Source organism: Rhinolophus sinicus, linkage group LG05 (assembly GCF_036562045.2).
Source record: "Rhinolophus sinicus isolate RSC01 linkage group LG05, ASM3656204v1, whole genome shotgun sequence".
NCBI classification, from domain to species: domain Eukaryota; kingdom Metazoa; phylum Chordata; class Mammalia; order Chiroptera; family Rhinolophidae; genus Rhinolophus; species Rhinolophus sinicus.
Window position 1 is genome coordinate 44,429,631 of NC_133755.1, and position 17,870 is coordinate 44,447,500.

The 17,870-nt window shown below is 33.2% G+C and overlaps 1 protein-coding gene across 10 annotated transcripts in view; it reads left to right on the plus strand.

The window, feature by feature from the left end:
* EHBP1 (EH domain binding protein 1) overlaps window positions 1-17,870 on the plus strand; it is a 297,963-nt gene that overhangs the window by 243,541 nt on the left and 36,552 nt on the right. For 6 of the 10 annotated variants that reach the window (XM_074332040.1, XM_019717739.2, XM_019717757.2 and 3 more), the window contains 5 exons: window positions 2,595-2,702; window positions 6,551-6,675; window positions 9,055-9,193; window positions 9,412-9,518; window positions 12,226-12,349. In XM_074332040.1, the coding sequence (XP_074188141.1) occupies window positions 2,595-2,702; window positions 6,551-6,675; window positions 9,055-9,193; window positions 9,412-9,518; window positions 12,226-12,349 (603 nt within the window). The remainder of the gene's footprint in view (window positions 1-2,594; window positions 2,703-6,550; window positions 6,676-9,054; window positions 9,194-9,411; window positions 9,519-12,225; window positions 12,350-17,870) is intronic. The other 4 variants (XM_074332041.1, XM_019717772.2, XM_074332042.1 and 1 more) reach the window with 1 other exon arrangement.

Consider the following 17,870-nt stretch of genomic DNA (forward strand, 5'->3'; position numbering starts at 1 on the left):
AACCTGAAAGTACACATATCCGACCACATTTCCAGACTTAACTATTTCTTTTCATAGGAATACTATCTTTCTAGTCACTCAGGCTGGAGAACTAATGTTGACATCTGCCTCACTCCTCCTCTCCTCTGTATCCCTCTTCCAACCACCTATTTACTATCCAGTTGATTTTCAAATCATGTCACTTCCCAGTTCTTTTATCCTAGGTTAGGCTCTCCATTCTGCTTCCCTGGGATTCTAATAGTCTCCAACCTGTATTTCCTGCCTCCAGCCTTTCTGTACTCCAGTCCAACATGCATGAAGAATGATATCACGTGGATAATCAACCCATGTGCAATTTCTAGACCACTTTATCTTTCAGATGAGAAGGCGTATAGGAATGTCAGCCAGAGTGATATAGAAGTATTATTGAAGCTACCTTAATTTATAAAATATATAAGCTTCGGTGCTTACATTACTAATTATTTTGTACCTATTTCACAACTAATTATAATAAGACACTTATTTTAGGAAACTGCTTATATAGACTAGTCTTAAATAGCACAGTGCTGATCATATTTGAGCACCAGTGTCTCTTCATTCCTATCAAGTAAAACTTAAAGGTCCCATTCTGCCCTTCACGGCTCTGGGCAGTTTTACCTTTCAAGTCTTACCTCCATTACTTCCTATTAAGTATGCTCAAACCAAATAGGACTTTATACCATTCTTTGAACATAACCTACCCATTCCTGCTTTCATGCGTATAATGGCCTCCTTTCAATTGTACCTTTTCAAATCCTGTACTTTTCTTAAGACCCAATTTAAAGGTTAGTGCTTCCAAGAAACAATTCTGCTACTGTTGGCAAAGAATAATCTGTTCATCTTTTGAATTTGCTCTGTACCTAACTTTTACTCCATAACACTTACCTGTCTTACAGAGTATTATAGTCACTTGAATGTGTATCTTTAAGGTAGAATAAATGTCTTACATAATTTGGTATCTCCTCAATATCTAGCAGAGTATTGTAAATTCCAGATGCAGAATACAGTAGAAGTTTCTTGAATAAATGAATGAGTGTTGAATTTTATGCTTTCACTCCAGATTAATTATGGTCAGTAATAATCAGTAAAGGCTGGTTGGCAGCAACAAAGTACTGTGCTCTAAAATCTCTTGATAGTAAACTATCTCTAACACAGAATAATACGGGGAAGTGTTCTCTGAACAGTTATTTAGCATTCAGAAAGTAATTTATGTACGTTTACTACAAACTTATTTACAGAAGAATTTTTGAGGATAATGAAGATGAAGATGCTGACTTTTATGAAAGTAGTCAAATACTTGTGCTAAGCACAGCTGATTAGAAAGGATCTCTCACCTATGATTGTACTTAAATATTGTAGCCAAGTATAATGCCTTAGTGCATTTAGCAATGCTTTTGCCCTGGGGGAATTTCTGTCTTTTTTTCTTTGTTGTATACTTCTAAATATCTTACACAGTACGTGGGAAATTTTCAATAAATGTAAACTATTATTATTAATATTAATGCTCATAGTTCGTATTTACTTAGGAAGCCCAAAATCAAACACAAAGCTGTACAGGGAAAAGGACAAATATTGAGGACTAACACAAAACTATAGAATATGGGAATTTCTCAGTTGTAATACTTTATTATTAGTAAAAAATAAATTGTAGAATAGTGTGGATATTCTTCAACTCCCAGGGCTATACAGATATTTCTCCAAAAGGTATACTACCTGTCAATAGCAGAATTTAAAGCTAATCTCTAATATGCCAATCAAGTTGTTTCTATACCTTTTCAAATGTATAAATATCAAAATGACTTAATCAAGTTTATCACTGGGATTTAGAAAGGAAACAATATATAATAGAAATCTGTAATGCTAAAAAAGAAACAAACCTCAATTGTGACCTAAAACATTTTACTAAGTGTAAAAAAATAGTGTAAGACTTCTTCATTCCCATGTATTTAATTTTGAATGACAGTTTTTTCCAGTTTTAAGTATGCCAAGATACACTGTTTTGTTTCTGAACTTTCTTTTACATAAAGGTACTGTCTATTCTAGTCTCAGTCTTGTCTCTTAATTTATCTATAACACTTTTATGATGATATTGCGTTAATAGCACAAAAGCATTCAAGTCTGCATACAAATGATTTAAATACAGCTACAAGTTTTTCAAGAATGATTTGTTTCTTTATACATTTATATCTAATAAATGATAAAAAGGTGAAATTTAGAAATATTTGATGACTTTGTTACCTAACCAACTTTATTTTTGTATGTTGTTAATTAGAGATTACTAATAAAGTACTTTTTAAAATATAGGAACTCAGCTCAGTGACAGCGTGTGGCAAATTCTCAAAACTTTTGTATCTGCTTTGATGTGATAATTCATTTTGGATGTATGAATGTAAAATATAAATGTTAATCCAGTAGTGAAGGAGTGACTTAAAACTGACTTTTTAAACTTGCTAATCTGTGACAAAGTTTAATTTGAATAACTCATTAAAATACTGGTTATCTTCTTTAGTATTTTGGACAATGTAAAACAAAAATAATATACAATATACTAACATTATTGCTACATGTTCCTACAGATGAAAATGATAATATTGATATAGATACTAACGAGGAGATTCCTGAAGGCTTTGTTGTAGGAGGTGGAGATGAACTTACTAACTTAGAAAATGACCTTGATACTCCTGGTAATTTCAAATTATAAATATTTTGTGTCCTGCTGCATGGCATACTTTATCATTACATTTTATTATTATCTCATCAGTGGTGATAATAAGTTCTTTTTGTAGTTTTATTACATCTTATGTCCGTACAAATCATTTACCTAAATCTACTTTCCATCATTATGTTATTTTGTTTCAGATTTAGTTAAAGTTAGCAATGAAATTGGAATAGCAAACTGTAGTTTGTGTTCTCTTATTGCTAAGGTTCACCTTTTTTTTTATTAGTTTCAGTTGTACAAAACAACATACGGTTTTTCCCCGAAAAGAAGACCTAGCCGGACCATCAGCTCTAATGCGTCTTTTGGAGCAAAAATTAAGACCCGTTCTTATTTTACTATAATGTAAGACTGGGTCTTATATAGTGTAATATAATAATAATATAATATAATATAGTATAATACAATATAATACCAGGTCTTATATTAATTTTTGCTCCAAAAGATGCATTAGAGCTGATGGTACAGCTAGGTCTTATTTTCGGGGAAACAGGGTAATAATTAGACATTTATACACCTCACAAAGTGATAACTGCAACAAATCTACTACCCATCTGACACCGTATATAGCTATTACAGTAACATTGACTATATTCCCTATGCTGTACTTTATATCTCATGACTATATGTATCTTTTACTTATAGTTGACATTCAGTAGTATTTTATATTAGTTTCAGGTATACAGTTTATATAACTTATGAAGTGATTCCCCCAATAAGTCTAGTACTCATCTAATGCTACACATAGGTTTTACTGTATTGACTGTATTCCCCCTATTGTATTTCACATCCCCATGACTATTTTGTAACTACCAATTTGTACTTCCTAATCCCTTCACCTTTCTCACCCATCCCCCATAAACCCTCTCCCATCTAGCAACCATCAGTTTGTTCTTTATTTCAATAAGGATATTTCTGTTTTGTTTGTTTTATTCCGTTCTTTAGATGCCACATGTAAGTGAGATCACATGATATTTGTCTTTGTCAGTCTGACTCTTTTCGCTTAGCATAATATTCACGTCTGTATTTCATGTTATATGAGACAATTTGTTAAGCATTCAATAATTGGTTCCCTTCTGAGCCTAAATATTTTGGTGTGGTGTTGTAGAGTACAGATATAGTACCCATGGAATACTTCAAATGTAAATCTAAACCATGGATCAGATTTTTCTGACTGTTTAGAATTGATAGTCTTACTTGTAATATTATTTTGCAAATTAAATATTACTACTAAAAAATTATTTTATACATACTTAACTGATTACAATTAAGAAACTTTGAAAACTGCTTATATAGACTGCTATTAATTTAATACCTTATATCAATAAATATTATACCAATAATCACATTGGTAATTGACCTTATAAGTTATTATTTAAAATATAAAGATGAATATGGTTTAATAGATGAGTGTTTCATATGCATTTTATTAAGTCAGCAGCAGGTAGCAATACGAAGCTTTGTGTACCAGAGGGGTTCCATAAATGCTTATTGAAGTCTTGTACCAATAAAAAGTCTTTAGCTGTCTCTCTAGGTTTAAAGGTAGGGAACTGAAGTTCCTAATATTTACCTTTTCCTATAAAAAGCTAAAGAGAGTGAGAGCAGGTATTGTTCCCAGCCCTGACATGCCCCTGAAATGCTAACCTGCTTTGTTTCTTCCCCTGTCTGAAATCCTGCTGTTATTTCTCCAAGAAACAATCAACCAGGGTCTTCCTAACTGTAGGGAAGAACCAAGAAAACCCATGCCCTTTTGTCAGCAGCTCCTTTATGGTCTAGCATTAAATTATACTTTACTGGGTAGAGATCAGTATGTTTATAATTGTGTAAGTCCAGGAGAATGCTATTATTTAAGGAAAATTTTTAAATGTTTAACCCAAAATTAGGACTGTCTTTCACTTCTTTCTCTTAATACTGTAGAACTTGGGTAAGTTTGGTTTTTCTTTTGGAAAAGATTTTTGTTGTTGCTTACCCACCCTTTCACCACAGCCACCACCAACGGCTTTACCAGAAACCAGTAACATCCCTTTACTGCTGAGGGCATCCATAAATACAGAATGGAAGCCTTAATATTCAACTTATGGAAGCATATAATCAATGACAGTAGTGATGCATGTTTCCTGATTTTACAATGAAGACAGGAAAAAATAGCCATTTCTTAAGCAACGTGAGGGGAATTTTCTAGTTTTAATAATAGGAATATCGTGGGATACTTTAAAGGTTGATTAATATTAGGCCTAACAGGCTTGACTCTTATCCTTTTTAAAAACTGTCTTCCTACTTTATGTATGCCAAAAAGAAAACACATCTCAGTCTTTCTGTTTTTGGAATTAGCTAATATATTGTTTACAGCTCATAAGAATGCCAGTAAGTATTGGCATGTGCATAGAACAGACTCTCCAATTCAGGCTATGGTTTATTTCATGGCAATAAGAAATAGGAATACAAACTGGAATCTGGAAGCACATAACATAAATTATGACTTTTATCCTTGCTTTATTTTCCCCAAAATTATTTTTTAATATATATATATAAAAGTCATAATGTTTTAATAATAAATTGTTTAATCTTTATCTTGATTTGACCATAGTTCATCAGATATTGTTTAAAAGAGAAGCCTGACAATGTAAACTGACCAATTTGCATAAAAGTAATGATAATAGCATTTATTAAGAGTCTTATAATTAGAAAACTTATTAATCTTTATGAAAAATACCATTCACCAAATGGTTGGCATATCTTTTACAACCATTTTATTAAAAAGTTGCTTTGAGTGAATTTGTTTAAGTAGAATTATTTGTTTCCATTTGTTTCTGAACTATTTTATTATTGAAGATGAATGTCCTTGCTTAAAATAATGTGAAATTGTTTATTTTAAAATTTATTTTAAATTTCTATCCATATTTAATACATTCCAAAATTAGTAATCTTTATTATTGTATTTCTACCCTCTAATTAGAAGGTATTTGTAAACATATATCCTGTTTCAATGCTAGGCAGATATGTATACAGATAAACATTAGATTCTAATTGTGTGCATGACTGTCTGAGATCATATTAAGAACTTATTTTAATATGGTGCTATATGTATAAATTTAATATACTAGAAGAATTGAAAATGTAACGTATAATTTAGAATCAAATTTATCACCTCTTTTAAATATCTACTTTGTAATAGCTTGCTTTATTATGTATAACCTATACAGTTACCATAAATACATCAAATACAGGCTTAGGTTTTCAGGTAAGCATAGCTACTATTAACTGTGGTATAACTGAATGGTCTTTAGGTATATTGACAGTATTCTTTAAAGGGACTCATTTAGGAGGGAAATAAATACGTGTGTGTATTTATATATATACAAAGAATATATGCTAAGAGACTAAATCTTAATTGTTCCCACCACAACAAAGAAATGATAATTATGTGGCATGATAGAGATGTTAACTAATGCTACGGTGGTAATCATATTGCAATATATAAATGTATCAAATCAACACATTGTACACCTAAAATTTACACAATATTATATATCAACTATATCTCAATAACAAGGAATATGGTGAACATACCTAAAGACTACTCAGTTATACTACAGTTATTTAGTATGTAGTCATATATGTATGAGTATATATATATATATACACAGAGAGAGAGAGAGAGAGAGAGAGAGAGATCTGTCTGGTTTGATACGCTATTTTACAACCTTAATGTCCTTTTTTTAATATAGTGATATTTTTATAATGTCCTCTAAATTGATATCCTATACATATAAATGCATCTCACTCGGTTATTCATAATATTTGCATATTTAACAGAACAAAACACTAAGTTGGTGGACTTGAAGCTGAAGAAGCTCCTAGAAGTTCAGCCACAGGTGGCGAATTCACTCTTCAGTGCTTCTCAGAAAGCTATAACTGAGAGCTCAGAGCAAGACATTAAGGTAAATCTTGTTTAACATATTTGACTTGGTATCTGTATATTCTAGTTTACACTGGCACTTTATAACCCTAAAATCAATTTCTTAACAAATTCTTCACATTAAGATTAAGATATAAAACTTTCGTATTAAATAGCCAATAAATTAATAAGTATTCATATAGTAATCAGTATTCATCTACTTTTTTCAGAGAAGCTACTACTTTAAGTTGATATGGTGGTAAAAGTAGAAACTATTCTTCTATACGTATTTATTTTTTTCTAAGAAGAATATTGCTAAGAGAATTCTAGCACAGTTTTCTATTATCCTCAACCTTTGACCTGTTTAGATGAACTAAAATTAATGTTAATTAATACCTGTATATGGTATGTGATAGAATGTAAATTTTAAAGAACTTGCATGTGTTTTGTGCTAATACGAAACTTACCTTTTGTATGATTTTAGGCAAAATGCCACATCATTATTATTATTACTATTATTATTATTATTATTATTTAGACTATATATTACCCCCATTCATGCTGTCCCCCCTTTTCCTCGCATTGTATCATTAATGTTTTTCTAGCTTTAGGGTACTTCTAGTCCTGTATAACTTTTCACCCACCTGCGGACTATGGGGACTGCCCTGCTGACTGAAAGGATTTCCTTCCCCTGACACAGAGATGCTTTGAAGTCCCAAAACAATGACTTTCATTGCTTTTCCCTTATACTGTCGGTTTCTATAAATTGGTGATGAAAGTGTGTGGCAGCACCAGAGGACTTTTGGTCTCTATCTTTGAATAAAAGGAAGCCTGGATCAGGTCTGATTTTTTGCGTTCAATTTAGCTTTCTGCAGTGGATTTAATGCAGAATGAAGCTGGCCTAAGAATAATACAATGGATTGAAAAGGCTAACTGAATTAGTGGGTTTAGAGGAATACATTTGTAAAGTGGCAGAAGTCCCTAGTCATAAAAAGGTTTCTTAAGATGGGATTTGCTAGCTAATCGCACTGATATTTTAGCGTGTTGCCAGGCCTCAAAAAATTTAGCTGTGTTTGTTTATTTTGGTAAAGACTTGAATTTTAGACTATTGGGCAGTTATTATAATAACAGAATACACACTTTTCTAAACAACAAATAAAAGCCAAAATTGTTTCTATTCTAGCTACGTAGCTAGCATATTATAAGCATGACACTAATAATAAAGATACAACTTTAAAAAAAAAAAATAGAGGTATTTTCATTCTTAAAGTTTAATAATTTAAATAGATGAAATTGGTTTCGCTTTCCCAAAAGATCTTGTGTAGTAATTTTTAAAGTTATTCCAACAAAAGGTGTGCTTTAAACAGCTTGTCTTTGTATGGATCTTTTTAGTTAAGATTTTTTAAATGGTGCTTATAAAGAACATATAGAGTCCATCTGTTCTCTTGAAGCTTTCGGCATTGATTTGGGGTTTTATGTTTTTTAATAAAATGCAGTTTACACGTTTATAAATGAGGCATTCTGTGTTTGTGGAAAAGGATAAACTGTTACCTTCCCTCGAGGATTCTGTATCCCAGGCCTCCTTGAGGCTAGAGAATAGGCCATTGGAGGACTCCCTCATTACCGATTGTCTCAATGCAGAGGAAGGGCAAAGTCTTGGTAGCTTTTGATAACCAGTTTCAGCATTCAGCAGGCTTAGCTATTAGTCATGCATCTTAGCCTTTCCCTATTTACTTTCAAAACACTTAATAAAAATAATAAAAGATTAGGTATAAAATGAAATATTTGTTTGGTACACAGCACCTCGGTATCTGCAGCTTCCACACACTGCAGTGGTTCAGTCTTCTGGGATATTTCTTGTTGATAGAACCATTTGAATTTGTTACCAGTATTAACATAGGAAGCTCTGGAAAAGATAATTGTAGTTTCTTTAGCTGTAAAGGGCTTACTTACAAATCTGGCTTTGGAAAGTTATAGCTGATGAAATGCAGTTCAGTGGGGTAGTATTATAATCCTACCTTTTAGCCTTCATCCAGTATTAGTGGTTTATCTCAATGGGCATAAAATTAGAAACTAGTTCTTCTTGTCATACATGTCTGTGGGGCTGGGCAGAATAGTGGGGGGAATAGACAGAGCAACATGGCTTTTAAGTGATACATATCATCAGGAGAAAACACGGGTTCACAGTGTCTGATGAATCAAAGTTATCAAGAGTGATCCTCCACTTAAACCATGTCTCCCAAAGTTTTTAGTTACAGGTAACAGAACTTGCAGTTGAGCTATTTAGAGCTCTTTAAAATCCTTTTTCTTTCAAAAAGTTTCTAAATTGGCATTTTCTTAAATCAGTAAAAATTGTTTTACTAATGTGCAGGTTCATGTTTATAAGATCAAGACTCTCTTACCATGTTTGTTTTACTTTTAGAGTGGCACAGAAGATCTCCGGACTGAGCGATTACAAAAAGTAACAGAACGATTTCGAAATCCTGTTGTATTTAGCAAGGATTCTACAGTCAGAAAAACTCAACTTCAGTCCTTCAGTCAGTATGTTGAGAATAGACCAGGTAGGTACACTTTTTTAAATGTTTTTCCATCTTAGATTTAACACTATATATATATATATATATATATATATATATATATATACATATATATATGTACACACACATATATGTATATGTATATATATACATATATATGCTGATAATGTAAATTCACATTTCAATACACAGATATCAAGCTTTATAATAATTTTACATGTCTTTCCGTTTTTTTTCTTAAGAGATGAAAAGGCAGAGATCAATACAGGAAGATACAAAGAAAGGAAATGAGGAGAAGGCAGCGATAACTGAAACTCAGAGGAAGCCATCAGAAGATGAAGTGCTTAATGTATATTAATTTTTTGTGTGGTTTCATGATTGCTGATAATTCCAAACTGTATGTGGAAATAGTGCCTTTATTTGTTAAAATGAGATGTTAGGTTTTTTAAGATGTCAATCTCCAGTGCATTCAAAGCAGAGTGAGAGGGGTGCACTGTTGAATTAGTCTGCAGTGTGGTGATAATTGTCAGATAAAAAAAATGAATTTTTCAGAGTTCCACAGCCCCAGCTTCCTTGAGACATTTCCATCAGGGCACTTCCCATAAAGAGATTCCAGTATTGATCTACCAGGAGGATTTTAATTATTACAATAGCAGATACCGCAGAGCTGCAGTTAGAGGGAAAAGTCACATGAGACCTGCTAGAATTTCTCAGCCAACCCATTTTGTTGGCTTGGGTTAATGGGTGTTCAACCTTTCCATTATCCAGATCAGCCGTGAATTACTAGCTGAATGATGTTTGCATTAATATAATATATATGGTAATTTCTTCACTTAATTAACGGGGAGGTTCAGCTCAGTAGGGGTATGGGCTGATCATGTGTAAAATTGATTTGTGAGGGAAATATTTGATAGACCGCAGGGAGAAAGCTGCTTTTGATGGACAGCTGCGGGACAGAAGCAGGAAGAACAAGTTTTAACTTGAATTTTTGTCTGGAAGCATAGCTCTCTTTAATGGTGCTACTTTTTTTATTATCTACGGTATGTGTAAATATTTTCATTGTTGTTACTGTTAAAATAGTCTTTGTTGGATTTTAAAATCCTTGTAAGTGCACCCAGAGTTACAAACTACATTTTAAGGCCCTAAAAACTTCTCATTTTCAAGTTGTTGTACTAAAGACCTCCAGGTCTTAGTTCATAGAATAGCTCACTGGTATATACTGGTGGAATATTTGGCATGATTTTTAAGTTATCAAGTACGTGAGTATGCTATATACTCACATTAAAGAAATCTGATTATAAACTTTGTTACTATTTTTAACTGAATCAATCAGTAAAAGCAATGAAGTTTTATGTGTTGCTTATCACTTCCACTTTCTTATATCTTTGTTACATATATTGTATTATCTTTGAAAACCAGTATGTTCGTTTTGTCCCTCTGGATGGGACTGCAAACAGAAAAGTACTTTTTGAAATTGCTCTGCTGTCTGGCAGAGAGGTACAAAAAGCATTCACCAGATTATTCCAGATTTTAAAGTTACCATTAGCATTTCTTCTGTTGTTATAATTTTTCTGTTATATTTCATATTGAGATGGAAGAATATCTATATTGTATGAAGCTTTAAGAAAAATGCAGGGACTTATTTGATCAAACTATCCTGAGAAATGATTAGTTTTATAATTTCATAAAATATTTCAACTTTAAGTTTGTCAACTAACATAATCAATTTAACACTAAGCTGGTGTAAATTTAGTTAATGTGTGAGTACAAATTATTTACTAATTCCCAAGATATATGTTATACGTTTGACTAGACTTGTTTATTGAGCATGGGAACTCCAAAATATGCTCATAAATAACATACTTCTTAATTTTGTTTCGTGTTTAATGAGTACCAAAAGATAATTCCTCATGGCTTCTTAGAGATTAATATGCTTCTAGGTTGGGAAGGGATTTGACAGAAGAAGATTGTTCACATTTATTTATCTGAATAAATAATGTTTTAAGTGCTGATGGTAGTAGTGATGGTGGTGACAGTAATCACGTAAGCAGTTCTTCAGTATTTCTCAGCTACTTAGGAAACAGAGCCCGAGAAATGTCACCAGGTAAACAGGTATTCCAATGGGAGCTATAATTAATTCATTTGTAACCATACCATAGATAATAACCCTGCCCCCTAATGATTTAAATTTATAATATGAAAATAAGAATTAAGGCTATACTGATACTTTATAACAGAACTGCTACTTCAAATAAAACTTCTAAAGATATTCTTTTTTAACATGGATGATTGTAAAAAGTAAAATTTCAACTTGAAATCCAAATTTGGTTAAATAGAAGATTAACCAAATCAGCATACTAGTTGCATTAGGTCTTATGTAACAAGGTTTAAAACCACCTGTCAAGTTAGAATTCACAGCTACAATAATTAGTAATACATCAACAGAATGACCTGTAAAGTACAGGAGCCAGCTGGAGGGAAAACAAAATATTAGAAACTTCTCTTTTATCATTTTTTAAAAGCATCTTAAGTAGTATAGTCACTATGAAAACAGGAAACATATCTTTAATTTTGTAATTTTTTTTTTGAGAGAACAAGTCTGATTTTTTAGGATAGATACTTTAAGAATCAATTCCTTAGTAAAATTCCATTTTTGTATATTACACTTTTAAATTAAAGGTGTCATCGGTGTTTGTTTTGACAATCACCAAGGGGAAAATTGTCTTCTGTTGTTGTCTATTCTTAAATAATTCGGACTTAACTCTAAGGAGATTTTTTTTTCTAACTTAGTGTTAACTTTTTAAATCTGGCAAATCTGGTTGTTAAATTATAAATATAATACTAAACAGTTGAGATTTTCTCTATTTACAAAAGTTTTACTATACATAATACATATGAAAATTCTTTGAATCACAGGGAGTTGCGTTTTGGTACTAAGGGTGATACTAAGGGTGCATTTGGTTCTCTAGGTAAGTGCTTTACTAAGTGTTTGTAGAAAGGAAAAATGCAACTTACAAGTGATTTTTTTTTTCTTTCCTGTTTGTTCTCGTTAACAGAAAGGGTTCAAAGACACCAGTCAGTATGTTGTAGGAGAATTGGCAGCACTAGAGAATGAGCAAAAGCAAATTGACACCCGTGCCGCGCTGGTGGAGAAGCGCCTTCGCTATCTCATGGACACAGGTACGGTGCCCAATTACACTGTAAACAGTTTTGGCAAATTGAGCGTTCACAAACTCTTATAGAGTTTTGGAAGTGTGAATCTTTGAAGCCTGAATGTTCAGCAGAACTGCCTTGAAAATAAAAAGGCTGCGATTTGCAGCCACCTCTCTGGGCCCTGGTGATAAGAGTGCCTTCATGGGAAGTGATAACTCGCCCTGATACCGTGTGAGCCAGCACTATTGAACAGTGTGCTCATCCATGCAGAGTTGGAATACACATCTGTGCCTCATTGATATGCCACTGCTTAAAAAAAAAAGTAAGATCTTCACTGTTCTACTGATTCATTGGGAAAAAAAAGATTTGGCCAGCTAAAGCCATGTACTGCATGAAACAGAGCACTATGCATAGGGGACGGCTCCATGGACTAGATCACTGAAATTTGAGAATGCTATCTGGTTACTGATGCTCCACAATTTTTTTTTTCCAAGAGAACACGTTTTTAAAAGTCTATAATACTTTGTGTCACAGTTGCGTTTGAAAGGATTAAGGTATATAGGAAGGTTTGTAAAAATGGGTTGGAGCAGCAAGTTAGCTCCTAACCAGAGGGTAGATTGGCATTTAATGCTGATTGCCAATAGTGATTGAATAGATCTAAGTGCACAATAAGCTATTGAAAATAAACAGTATGTGTGTTTATATACACACACACACACACACGTATTTCTTTAAAATGCTGCTTCTACAAAAGAGGTGAAAATGAGAAATAAATTCAAATCATACCAAATTAAATTACATTTTTTAAAAATTTCAAGATATGAAAGAGTAGAAAATCCATTCCTTTAATCAAATGGATTGCCTAAATTTTATGGCAGTGTTAAAGTAGATTAAGTAATAAATTAGATTAGAAATTAGTAGTAGTAGATTAGGATTAGGAAGTGTTCCTGAAATTTTTCTATTTGCCAAAAATATATTTTAAAGAACTCCTCCAAAAAAAAAAATAATATATATACACACACACACACACACACACACACACACACACACATATATGTCAAATATATATATACATATATATGTCATATATAAATGTCATATATATATGACATATAAAAATGCCTATACTAGTGAAATCAACATATTGGAACAGGAAGAGACCTTTGGCTTTATCTGGCCCATTGGGTTTCAAACTGTGTTCTGTGCGGCCCTCTGTGTTCAGAGGTACCTCGGGGCTGCCAAGACAGTGAAGAAGCAGAGAGCAAACAGGTGTCTGGACTTCTTACCTTACTTCAAACAGAATAGCTCTGAGTTTTTTATTTGAAATGGCAGGCTTCTTGGAACAGTTCATTTAAAGAAAAGCTTCTACTGCTTAAAATTTTAAACCAAAAAAAAACTTTATTTTTATTTTTTGAAAACTATTAGCTAAACCTCTCATTGTACAGAGGAGTCAGGGGCACAGGAAAAGGTCAGCGTCACATAGATCAGTAACGCCAACCTTGGACTAGATTTCAAGTCACCAGAACCCTATCATATAGGAACCTTCCTACTACACCAGATTCTTAAAACGCTTTATCATTGCCCTAACAAGTTACATGTATGCTCAGTCTTATTACACACACACATTTGTTTGGATTCAACAGCTATCCCACAAACCAATATATTGTTTCACATTTGCATTTTTCCTTTGGCTTCTAGGGGATTTTGAAAATGTTAGCTATGTTAACTATATAAAAATGTAAATACTAGGTAGTGTAATTTCTACAATACATTTTTAAATTATTGCATTTAAATATTTTAAGGAGACCAATTTGTTTAACAGATTATTTCAAGTGGACCACCTTTTCCTCTTTGTGTTGGATAACGTAGATGTCACTATGCAAGAAGCATTGTGCCACTTGAGAAAAGCTAGAAATCCTGTTTCCTTCTCTTCATTCACACTTGGATCCTGATTTATTGAGGGTTCTAACCAAAATAGACTCAAGTGTTTTTTTTTCCCACCCCACATATTACCAGTGAAGCTTTGAAGTGGCCCCATTCTTAACAACAAATCATTTGTAATCTGAAAAGCAGTCATGGAGTAGAAATTGATTCTGGAGTCCCTTCAGGGCTTTGTTTTCCTTTCTGCACAGGACAGATTCTGATCTAGACTGGGTTTGCTACTACAGATTCAGATTAAAATTAACTTGGTTCCCCAACTTGATAAGCTCCAACAATCACCCTGAACTGTACTGAATCTCCTCCAGCCCAAAGAATGGTTTCCTTAAGATGTGCCTAAAGCCTAGTTAGCATCTGAAGTAAGATATAAGATGTTAGACAGGGAAAGCATGTATTCATCCTCTTCTTTTGGGGGGTTCCAATAGTTCTAACTTTTCCTTTATTATAGTAGTTAGTACCTTTTCTCTGGTATTTAGAGTTTTCTTTGCACTTTCTGAATCTCAGCCTTAGAATTAAATAGAGCAGATAGCATCAATATTCTTTACATGACCAAACTGAGGTTTGGGTAGGGGAAATGACTCATTTAAGGTGGCCTATTTAATAATGGCTGAATTAGGGCTTGAACCCGAGTTTTTAGGGTTTTCCAGCTCTTGAGTCAGTCCTTTTTCCCACCATATCTTCTTTACAGAACAAACATACTTTCTCTTTTACAGTTTTTATATTCTTGTAAATATTGACTGTATACAACTTTTTATGGATTTGAAATTCACATATCATAAAATAGCCATTTAAAAATATACAACTCAGTAGCAAGGAGTATATTCATAGTGTTGTACAATCACCACCACTATTTCCAGTGTTTTTCATCACCCTAAACTTGCTGTTTCTATGACTCTGTACTCATAAGTGGAATCTAACGAAAGTTGTCCTTTTGTGTCTGGCTTCTTTCACTTAAGATGTTTTCAAGGTTCATCCATGCTATAATATGTACAGCTACTTCATTCCTTTTTTATGGTTGAATAATATTCCATTGTATGTGTGTACCACATTTTGTTTATTCGTTCATCCGATGAGGGACATTTGGGTTGTTTTCATCTTCTGGCTGCTGTGAATATGTGTGTATAAGCATCTCTTTGAATCTATGTTTTCAGTTCTTTGGGTATATACCTAGAGTTGGAATTGCTGGGTCATAAATTTTCTATTTAACTTTTTAAGGAAATATACTCAATTTTAAATGGGTTGTGAAGTTTATTTAGAAGTTGATTTTATGAATTGAGAATACATTTGCCAAAAGAAGCATTGTTATAAGCATCCACCTCCCTGACAAACATACAAAAACCTATTCATTTAAAATGTAACTAAAATAATACGAATAGTTGTCCTAGACTTGAGTTGTTGGTTCCCAGAGCTTACAGCTCTGGGTTTTAAGCACCAGCCCCTTTGACATTGAAGCTCTGGCATCCTGCAGAGAAGATGGGTAGAGCCTGGATCGTGGCCTAGACTGCTAGGCACTTCCCCTGGTATGTTGGAGAAGTCTCTAGCAAGAAAGGGGCAAAGGAATACGAGAGCCACAGTGGCTCCTGCAACAAGATGGGGGGATGTGCCGGGGATGAAAATGGCAGTGGAGGAGGAAGGGCTCAAGAGATCCCAACATCCATTTGGGGAAGGGCATCAGTGACAGAGACAGAACAGTGGTGGGGATTTATATTTCCAAAATTGACTGAATCTTAAAACAGTGATAGTCTGAATACTAAATAGCAGTACTGTATGAGTGAGTGTGTGTGTGTGTGTGTGTGTGTGTGTGTGTGTGTGTCTGCCATTACACGTTGAGGTCTGTAAAATCCTTATGCAAATACTAGATAATTTTTTCCATCAGCTCTTAATGTTTTTTTTGGGGGGTGGTATTTTTTTGTTTATTTATTTGGTAATTTTTGCAAAGGACAAATTTTTACATTTCTAGCAACCAAAGTTTGTAATGGTTACTTCTTTGGGAACAGTAAAACTTATTAGTTAGGAACATGGATGTGTTCTAAGCTAACATTTTTTATGTAAGTATGGCGCTAATGGATCCGTACCAGCAATGTTGTAATCCTTGAAAAAATGGAATTTAGAGCAGAAATATTGATGGGCCCTTTTACTAAAGTGCTGCAAATAGGGTTCCTGCAATGAATGGTGTTCATTTTCCATTGCCAGTCTGTTTTCATTTGATGGTTATCAAACTTATTTACTATAGAACTGTAGTGTTTTAAACTAATGATTTATATGGGGTTTTTTTAAGTGACAATATTTTATTTACATTTTGAGTGTAAAAATGAATATACAGAGGAATTATGATAAAATTGCATCTTAAAACTTTATAACCTTTCAGCATTGAATAAAATGATTATGATATGCTACTTAAGTCCCTGGGCCAAAAATGCTAATTCTCTAGCTTCTTTGTATACTATCCACTACAAAAACATAACTGACCGTTTAAAAATATTAACTATATCTTGGGAGAATAAGAATTAAAAGAAATCACTTTTCTACACATTTCTCAAAATGTTTCTTTCCCTCATCATTTGAAGAACAAAACATAGTTTTAAAGCAGGGAATTGGGCCCACAAATAAAATTTTTGAGTTGTAAAGATGGCAATAATAGTTGATATTTATTGCATACTTCTATGTCTGGCTCTATGGAAAATGCTTTGCATGCATCATTTCCTTATTTCTCACAATGGCCATATGAGATAGGTTCCATTAATAACTGGGACTATGAATATCCACCTTTTTCAGTGAGGAAACTGAGGCTCAGAGAAGGAAGTAATTTGCCCAATTCATACAGTTCTCAAGTGGTGGAGCCAGGAGTCAACCCCAGTCTCGTGGCTCTGGAACCCAACTTCTAGATACTGTGTGATGTGATCTCTGATTCATCTTTCTATCTTCTTAGAGGTGAATTTCTGATTTTCCTAGGGTCTTCTTACTATGGTCTGAACCCTCTTACCACCATTTCGTGACTTAGTAACTCAGTAAAAATGATTCAATATTCATTCATGAAAAAAGTCACTTAACCGGCCCATTTGGCCCATCAGAGACCCAACAAGATCATGTTCCTCTTACATGATTTTTCTGCCCTGGTCATAACAATGCATGAAAATCAGGCTGCAAAACATCCTCATTTAGAATAATCAAAGATAAAAACAAGCCTCTCTCCAAAAGAAGCATCCTAGGTGTTTGCTAATCTTTACAAATTCTGAAACTTAAGCATTCTAGCCTTCAGAGAGTAGTTTTCAGTCTGGGATCAGCTATTAATTGATACCTGAAGACGGTTTTTTGGGGCATGTTAAAAGTAAAACTAAAGTTTTGAGTGACTGATTTCAAAATTAATGTAATTTTTTTATATTAGCAGCTTACAGTTTATGACACTGCATATATATGTACATACATTTCCTACATTGAAAATCCCCTAATTTTACTCTTAAAATAAAAATGTGATCTTGATCTGTTCTGATATGAACATGTAATCTCAGCTATTTAAAAAAAGAGTAGTTTATCATTCCATTAGAAGACCTTATAGAACGTTAGTGCTTCAGTGGCATGAATACTGGTTCAATGTCACGTCTGTTCATTA